A 9,689-nucleotide genomic window follows, 5' to 3' on the forward strand; every position below is an offset into this window, starting at 1 on the left:
TGCCTCCTTCCCATAAACTAGATGGAAAGGGGTGAAACCTAGTGATGTCTTGAATGTCGTTTGGTAGGCCCAAAGAGCTGCCATGAGATGTTTATCCCAGTCTCCTGTGTGATTGTTCACCTGCTTTGTGATGATTTTACAAATCATTCCATTTACCTTCTCTACCAGACCATTGCATTGTGGATAGTATGGTGTGGAATGTCGGCGTGTGATGCGTATCTTCTTCATCAGTTCTCCTACTAAATCATCTCTGAATCCTGGTCCTCTATCTGATATTATCTCAAGAGGAGTGTCAAAACAGCAACAGATATGCTAAAAAATGAACTTTGCTACCTCTTGGGCTGTAATGCGGGTGGTGGCTGTTGCTTCTGCCCAACGAGTCATGTAGTCTACACCCACTATGATGTACAATTTACTTGATTGGGCCCTTGGTAAAGGACCGATTGCATCTATTCCCCATTTCTCAAATGGACCATATGAGATGATAGGAGTTTGTGGCTCGTAGGTTAATGTGCGATCACTGGCTACTTGACAAGCCTTACATGTTTTACACCAATGGTGTACATCCCTGTTCAAGCTAGGCCAAGAGTATCTTGCCTGTAGAATCTTCCTATTGGTGATATCTAGAGCAAAATGACCGTCGCACACGCCATCATGGCAACTTGAAATTACCTCTGTGATCTCACTGGAGGTTGGCACCCGCCTAAGAATCTGATCCTTGCCCTTACAATACAAGTGGTTGTTTACAAGGAGGTATCTAGTAGCCTTCCTTACCAGCCACTGTTTCTGGCCTTTGGTGTATCCTCGCGGACATTCTCCTGTCTCTAGAAAGCTGATGATATCAGGCATAGCATCACTACCTTGGAAGAGGGGTAGCTTCAGTTTGATGGCTCCTATGGGAACGTCTTGTATTCTCTCCTTGGCTAGAGCATCTGCTTCCTGATTTTCTGCTCTGGGGACGTGAAATAGTCTCACTGCTTCAAACTTCCTTAGAAGATCCTTAACTTGGCGTAGTTGACCAAGTAAAACCTGATTCTTACAAACCCAAGTGCCATTTATCTCCCTTATCAAAAGCAAAGCATCGCCAAACACATTTAGGCGCTGAATTCCTTGTGAAATACATTGTTTCAACCCAAGAATTAGGGCTGCATATTCTGCTTCATTGTTGGAGTGGGAGTGTAATAACTGCCCAATGGAGAATATTGTTTCTTGTTGCTCGTTGAAAATGACTATGTCAGCTGCAGACTGGTCCACTGTTCTCTTGTATGCTCCGTCAAAGAAAAGAGAGTGAGCTTTTGCTAGCCTAGGACTCTCTACCATTTGATGTTTCTTCCTTTGCTTCCGTGTTGACCTTCAACATCTTCTCATAGTGGCGATGAGTGAGAATTCCCGCTAAACTAGCCTTGGTGGAGTTTTCTACTTGCATGGCGTAGTCAAACTCTTGTAACCTAATTAACCACTTAGAGATCCTAGATGATACATCCATGTGTCGCATTACATATGGGAGAACCTCTTCCATTGTCAGGATTACAAAGGGTCTAGGCAGGAGATAGGAGCGGAACTTTGTGGTAGCAAACATTAGTGCTAGAACCATGTGTTCTACTTCGGTAAATCCCTTTTCTGACGGGGTCATGACACGACTAGAGAAGTAAATAGGACGCATGAAAGAAGTTTGGGGGTCCTTTTGCATTAGCACGGCTCCGAGTGTATCACTTCCTACACTACGGTTCACATAAAATGGCTCGTCCCACTTAGGAGGTGAAATAGTGGGAAGCTTAGCTAGGATTTGTTTTACCTCAGTAAATTGCTGCTCATTCTCTTCACTCCATGAGAAGACATCCCTCTGGGTGAGTTGTTGTAGGGGAAGGACCACTTGAGATAGCAAGTGAATGAACCTGCTTAAGTATCTTACCTTCTGAAGGAAAGAAACCAACTGCTTAGCGGTGGTGGGTGACGACAAAGATACCAGGGCCTGAATCTTGCTAGGGTCAGCCTCAACCCCTTTTTCCGAAATTACATGGCCAAGGAGAGTGACTTTGCTTTCACCAATGTGACACTTATCCACGTTGAGCTGGCCACCCAAGGTTTGCAGCCTGGTTAAGCCATCATAGACTTTGCTTAAATGAAGGGCTCGTGAACTATAGATGCAAAAATCATATATGAAAACCCGTATTGATGTTCCAAAGTAGGGTTGGAAAACAAAGGTCACATAGCGCTGAAATGTGGCCGGGGTGTTATTGAGGCCAAAAGGCATCACTCTGTAAGCAAAGCATCCCCAAGGTGTGATGAAGGTTGTCTTCTTTTGATCTTCTTCCGCAATGCGAATCTGGAAGTATCCTGAGTAGCCATCGCACACTGTGTATCGTTCGTGACCCGCCACTTCATTGAGTATTTCATCCTGGAATGGGAGGGGAAAGTGATCCCTTTTCGTGGCTGCATTGAGAGGTTTATAGTCTACACAGACTCTCCACTTAGCATTTTTTTTTGGTGTGACTACTACTTGGGAGACCCACTTTGAGTCTTCGACAGGGTAGATGAAACTTGCTTGTAGCAAACTTCTCACTTCCTTAAGTAGCGCCTCTTGTTGGATTGCTCCAAGTCTTCTGAGCTTCTGCACTACGGGTTTACTGCCTTCCTTGAGTTTTATGTGGTGTTACACTACTGTGATTCCTGTGATCTTATCATAGCCATCAATGAACAAAGTAGTGAAGCTACCTAGCATGGAGACATACTCCTTCCTTTCTTCATCTGTTAACTCCTTTGAGAGCATTTTTTGTAACTCACCTGCATCCTCCAAGGATTGCGTACCTGATGATTCTTTTTGGTTTGTTGGGTGTGTTTCAGATTGTGTCAATCTTTTCGGGTCTTTAAGAATGACCCTCATTACTTCGATGCTACTGTCACTTCCGTTGGTGGTGGTCGTCTCTTCTCCTGAGGTAGACGAATAGTCGCTGGTGGACTCATCTTCTGAAGCCTCCAAGATCATGTTGCGTTGCTTTCCAATCCTCATGTCGTAGAATATGGACTTCCCTTTAGCGTCCTTCATCTGAATCATTCCGGTGCTCCAATCTTGTTTAGCCTCCATGGCCATAAGCCAAGGCCTCCCAAGAATGATGGGGTAGCTCTCCCCTTTGTGTGGCATGACAAAGATGTCTACCTCCACATTAACACATCCTGAACTAAGTCATAGGGTTTTGCATACTCACCTAGTGAGAAGTCCACGATGTCTATTTTCCGTTGCGGTTTAGCTGCTTGCTTGTTAGACTCGGCCTTCCCTTTCATCTTTTGTTCTCTCTGAGAGGCTTCCTCGTGCCTGGCACGCTTCACTCCCATAGCATCCACTTCTTCTACCTTCGCTTTCCCTTTGTGCTTCTCTCGAACTGATTCTTCTACCTTTACCTTCCCTTTAGCCTCCAAGCTAATAACACTCACCGCTTGGTTCACAGCAGGTGGTGGGGGTAGTGGTGGAATGAGAGGTTGGGGTGGTGGTTGCTATTGTACAGGTGGTCGAAGGATTTGGACTGGTGGGATCGGCCCTGGTTGCCTAGGTGGTGGTGGTCTTGCTCTTGGCGGAGAGATCTGATTTTGTCTCCCCCTTCTATTGAAATTCTGCCTCCTTGGATGTGGGCAGTAGTACATACCATGGCCATCTTCCCCGCAATTGTAACAGTGGTACTCTTGATTCTGTCTTCGTTGTCCTCTTCCTTGTTCTGGATTCTTGACAGGTGCGTGCCCTTGCTGCACCAGATGCACGGATAAACTCTCTAGTTGAGTGGTGATGCGACTGAGCAGGTCTTGCTGCTCTTCTGATGCCTTTTGCGGTTGGGTTCTACGACTGGCTGTTGCAGTCACTGAGGTTGGTCGGGCCGAGCTTGTTTCCTCTGACTCGTTTACTCTTGCTTGCATGCGTAGCTTCTTGTCTTTAAGGCGGGCTACTTCGGCTGCAAACTTATATGTTGCAGGAAACCTTTCCTTCACCTTCTCTCTAAGCGTCGATCATAGACCAGCAATGAAACGGTCCTTCTTTAGGAAATTAGGCGCTCCTTCGCCTTCCTCCAGTGAGGCAACCCATCTCTCCTACAAGTCCACAAATTTGGACTCGTAGGTGGCATACTCTAGCAGACCTCCCTGCTTCAATTCCGTTAGTAGCTGCCATAGTTTCTCCGAGGTTGTGCCTCCACCAAACCTCTTTACAAAAGAAGCTCTTAACACATCCCATGCATTCTTGGTAGCCTCGGTCAATGCATTATACCAGGACTTGGCCTCTACTTTCATCAGTAGAGGAAAAATTCGAAGTCGTGAAGCGTTGTCATCTTTGTTGGAGACGACACAAGCAATGTCGAAATCATCCAAAAAGTCGGTGGTGAGATCTTCTCCCTTCTTTCCACTGAACGTGGGGAAAGAACACTTGTCATGGTAGTGACTCAGGTATTACAAACCTTATTCCTTTTAAAAAAAAATAAAGATTATTACATTAACAACAGTGGCGGCTCATACAGGGTTGGGTGGATAGGTTAAAACAGAATAAAGATAGAAACAGTAAAGGAATGATGGTAATCCAATATGGGGAGAACGATAGGGTTTGGGGAATTGAGGATTTCTCTTAGTACCGCCGCACCAAATAGGTATACGATCTTTTGTTGGTAGAAGACTTTCCTATCTACATAGATATTCACATGCATATGCTGCAGGAATCTGAAGGGGAATGTCGTCGGCCCGTTTTCCATCATGCACAGAGGGTGGAATACTTACTTATACTCTTACCGTGCCAGTGTTGATGAGTTGGCACATCCACAGGAGGTCGTCACCTTTCATAGGCTCCACCTTTTCTTCGTCGCTCAACACGTACGGGGTGATGGTGACGAGTCTGACCACTCCCAGCCTCTTGGCTAGTAGCAATTGCAGGTAATTTCCGTAGTCGGCGTGTTGCATGAATTCTACTCATTCGGTTGCAATTCGTCCCCAGCCCACTGGGTTTCACCCGTGGTGGAGAGTTTCTTCAAGATAAGTTATACAGGGAGAGAAGGAAGATCCTCTACCCGTCTTCCAAAACAGCGATAGCAGTAGCTGAACCACTCTTTTCTAGGACATGGGAATCTTCTTACCACTTCTTCTTCAGGATTGTCGAAGTGGATTGGTAGCACTCGCATGCGTCGTGCAAATCGGTCGGCGACCTTCCGTCGCTTAGCTTCGGATGACTTCCTCTTTGGCAAGCTGGGTACAACCCGGCTTTCTGAGCTTGAAGTACTTGCTTGGCCAGATGTTTCTCCCTTCGGGGTCATGTGTTTCCTGACTGGCTTATCTTTTCCTTACCTTTGGCTCGAGCAGTCCCCTTCAACCACTTTGGAGTAAAGGTTGTAACTTTGACTGCACTTTCTTTAGGGAAGAGAGTCCGCACCGTTTTCTTTCCTTCTTTGATGTGAATGACTTCCTCGCGATGAATGTTGATGTAGACGATTTCAGTCCCTTCGTTGCCTTCGTTGCTGGCACTCATTGACAGTGTGTCTTGGTTGACAACGGTGATGGCACTTCACCGACCTCCTACCTGGTGCTCTCAATTTGTGGTTAGAACGAGCAATACGAGATGGAGAATTTACCTCTTGAATACTGACGACATTGCAGCCTGATATCAATGAAGGCGGCTAGTGCCTCTTTAGTCTCCTCTTCTTCCGTCCTCCAGTTAGAAAATTCCTTCAGCCATTCGTCCATGATTGATGGCGTGCGTCACTTCCTTTGTAAACCGAAGGTTTCTTAGAAGCCCTCCTCCGTGGAGGCACCAAATGACGGGAGCAAAGCGAACCCCGAACCCCGACGGCCTCTAAAACGCCGAGGGTCGAATGGCACGTCTCGAGCCTGCCACGGTAAAGCGAACAGGGGGCACCACCTAGCTTTGAGCGGCTAGGACGCAGACCACGATGATATGGACACCACGCACACACACACACACACACACACACACACACACACACACACACACACACACAGAGAGAGAGAGAGAGAGAGAGAGAGAGAGAGAGAGAGAGAGAGAGAGAGAGAGAGAGAGAGAGAGATTGACAAATGATGAGAACCCTCGGGGGTGTGAGGGAGAATTATTTCTGCAGTATTTACAATGACCGTCCTTCCAGCGAGGCAACACACCGTGGTGATAGAGAGGTAGGGAGAAAAGATGGTGCAACTACTTCGTGCGTTTTCTAAAATGACTCAATGATTGTGAAGCTTGCTACCAAGGGCGTGTATATGTGTGTGCATCGACCATTGGAGTCGAGAGGTGGACGTGGCTCCCTTTGCATGGTGCAAATCCCAAGGCAGACCAACACACAAGCCCCCTCCCCGTGTTGCCAATAGTGTCAACTCTTCCCACTATACTCTACCAAGTGCTGACCTCCCATGAACTGTCCCCCCCCCCCCCCCCCCCCCCCCCCCCCCTCCGATAGTGACTTCTCAATGCCAATTTATAGGTTTGGCTACTTGGATTATGGTAATCCCGGTGTGATTAGGGTAAGCTAATCGGGGAGACAAAGCAAGCGGTGGGCCCGGTGTGGTTGACCCTTGCTTTGTTTGGGGAGGTTATTAAAAAATAGTGAGAATCTCTAGGTCGGCCTTTGTGACCATCACCTAGAGAGAGGGAATTTACAAATTCGGGAATTTTACAATGGCTTGAGTGAAAACTGAAGAAATGATGAACATAATCTACAAATTACTGAAAATGGCGTCGTGGTTGCGTGATGCCGGTGCGTTGGTGTAGTGCGTTCTTCTTTTCGGGGTCGGCTGGGGCATGCCTTCGGCGCATTTTTCCTTTCTGTTATTGGCGGCGCGTGCTTTGGGTTCCTCCTTCTTTGTCGATGATGATGGCGTAGGATCCTCCTTTTTTGTATTTGTTTTTTAAGTGCGTGCGTATACACGTGTCGTGTGTATATATGGGTGCGTGATATACATATATATTTTAGTTTTTTTTTCGGTGGTTTTCGGCAGTGCAGTGGGCGACGCAGAGATGGGAGGTGAGGATGGTGAGGGGGGGGTGTGTGTGTGTGCGCGCGCGTGTGTTGAGTGTGTCAAGCGGCGCAGCGCGGGTTGTGTGTGTGGAGAGCGCATGCGGCGGGAGTGGAGCCGGGCTGCCTGCGGGCGAGAGAGAGCGCGAGAGAGAGTGAGAATGGAGGGGGGAAAGATGGTGAGGAGGGGAGAGGGGATAGGGTTGGGGTGTATGGATAGGAAGGTGCGGGCGGGCTGGTTGAGCGCGAGGCCCAGGAGGACGGGGGTATGGACAGCGGGCGCGACAAGAGGGGGGGGGGGGGGCGGTTTGCTTAGTCAACGAGAGAAAGAGAGAGTAAGTAAAGGGGTGGTTCCCACCAAGGGAGGAGAGGGAGAGAGAGAGATAGGGTTGTGAGGGAGAGGGGGGGAGTAGAGATACAAAGAGGGTGTGAGAGATAGAGGGAGGGAGAGGTGGTGCTTTCCTTAAGGCTCGCCGTGGCTACTTCCAAGAGAGAGCTAGGTGTAGATAAGAAGGGGGGGGGGGGGGGGAGGGAGAAAAATAGGCTAGTGGTCCGCCAAAGGGGGAAGGGGGGGGGGGAGGGGGAAAGGAAGAAAACAGGGGGTGCTTAAAGCCGAAGGGAGTGTGGACGAGCAGAGAGAGAGAGAGACAAAGTGAATATTTGGAAGAGAGAGAGAGGATAATATCTGCGGCGGCCCGTCGGGCTGGAGTGTGACAGAGATACCAACGGCACCTACTGGGCCGGATGATACGGCAGAGTAGGAGAGAGAACATGGGCGGGGCCGGGCAGTAAGAGAGAGAGAGAGATCGTCTTGTGGTGATAATGGAGGGGTGTGGCCAAACTGGCGGCGCCCTACCAATGGTTAACCTTGGGGGGGGGGGTATGGTGAATGGTAAAGGCCCTTTTTTTTGGTTTTTTTTTTTTTTCTTTTTGGTAACAAACCCTCCCTTCCTTCGGGTGTGGTTCTCACGGGCATGGTTTCGAAAGCCGGCCATCAATAGGGTTGCAAGGAAACACACAACTTGGAGAAGATGAAGAAGCTCAAGGCACACAACAGAGAGTGTATTGCTTAGTGTACAATGGAAAGATAAGTTAGCCCTAGAATGATGGGCGTATACACAATGCATAGGGGGAAAAACCTCCTAGTGAGGGAAAAAAATGCTCCCGCGGTCCTAAGTGTGTCCACATACATCACTACCACATACATGTGGTAACACCTCTCCTCAAGGAAAAGTAGAAGGAACCATGATTCAAACTAAAAGGAATCACTAATGTAGAAAAGAAAGAAAAGGATTTGTGGAAGTGGAAAACCTAGATCTCCATTCTATTCAATTCCGCTACACCTGATACCATTCAAGAGCAAACAATGGTTGAGGCCAACTACTTTATGGATATCAAGGGATTTGTTCGAGAGTAAGTATATATATATATATATATATATATATATATATATATATATATATATATATAATATATATTATATAATATATATATATATAGAGAGAGAGAGAGAGAGAGAGAGAGAGAGAGAGAGGTTTAAGGATTGCTGCATGCAAATAGCGGGTTTGATAAGTGGAGGTCTCTCACATGATTGGCATGATGTTTAAGAAAAGGTGGAACCTGGGTAGTGGCTTGCCTGTTAGGCTTAAGCTCCAAAAAAATAATAATTAAGAATAGGCAGTGACTCGGTTGTAGATTAGTAAGGTAATAGCTTTAATGTTGGATTTGGATTTCATTCCTTGCTATGAGTTAATTTGTAGGATCTGTAGTGCTAGCTAGACTATTATACCCTGACAGGATAGAGAGCCGGAAATATGCAAGAGTTGGAGAATGTAACCCAGAGAATTAGATGTTTGATTATATAGGGGCCAACCACTCAAAAGAGAACATACAGCAAGGAGTTTTTTTGAGTGTGTACAAATCTTTTACAGAGTGTGTCCCATCATTGTCTGCTTTCTTTTGGCAGGTGAAACGACATCTAGCAGTGGAAACTGAGGAAATGTATCTAGCTCGTCTGAAAAAGGAGGCAGAGCAGAAGGCTCTCCGGCCTCCTATAGTTATGAGGCACTCAGTTCCAACATCATTATCCAAAAAAATGCAGGAGCCGGAAACAAAGGGATGAGCTTTTTAAGGTGCTGCCTAGTTCCGGAGCTTGCCTAATGGTGATTAGTGATCGTATTTTACAGAGCTACTCTAGTAATCTCTAGGTACACGAAGTTTGCGCTCTTTGTGTGAGTTTGGTCTCACAATTTTTTGTCAAGCCACATAACAGATGCTCAAATTTTCTTTGATATGCTAAGAATTGACAGTTGAAAATGGAGGCAGATGAAGAAAACACGTTCTTTAACTGAGGAGATAATTTCCTTACGTATAGGCTGGTTGATGTAACACGAGAGTTAACTGGGAAAGATATGCTGTTGCGGGTTGCAACAACTTTTTGTTTTCTGAAGATGGTTTTTGTGTGTGCACAGAAGGTTGCTGCATTTGTTCTGCAAATACACTGTGAAGTAGCAAGATCCAAAGTCTAAATTTGCTTTGCTTTTAACTTGGTGATTTCTAGTAACTCGGATTTGCCAGGTCTTGTTAAGCAGGTCTTAAATGGCTTCTGTAAATAGTATGCAGGCATAGCACTTGCATAAGTTGGTCAAAAGATGAAGCTGTCTAAATTGTCATTGAAACGGGGATCCAATGCTTGTCTTG

General features: G+C 46.6%; 1 protein-coding gene across 1 annotated transcript in view; it reads left to right on the plus strand.

Annotated features, from left to right (window-relative positions):
• Window positions 1-9,485, plus strand: part of LOC147436417 (ribosomal protein L30 family protein) — a 66,327-nt gene extending 56,842 nt beyond the window's left edge. Inside the window, exon 4 of the mRNA XM_086489326.1 lies at window positions 8,956-9,485. Within this exon, the coding sequence (XP_086345452.1) occupies window positions 8,956-9,111 (156 nt within the window). The 3' untranslated portion in view covers window positions 9,112-9,485. The remainder of the gene's footprint in view (window positions 1-8,955) is intronic.
• Window positions 9,486-9,689: the final 204 nt, after the last annotated feature.

Source organism: Adiantum capillus-veneris, chromosome 18 (genome assembly GCF_014529385.1).
Source record: "Adiantum capillus-veneris isolate H3 chromosome 18, ASM1452938v2, whole genome shotgun sequence".
Lineage (NCBI taxonomy): Eukaryota > Viridiplantae > Streptophyta > Polypodiopsida > Polypodiales > Pteridaceae > Adiantum > Adiantum capillus-veneris.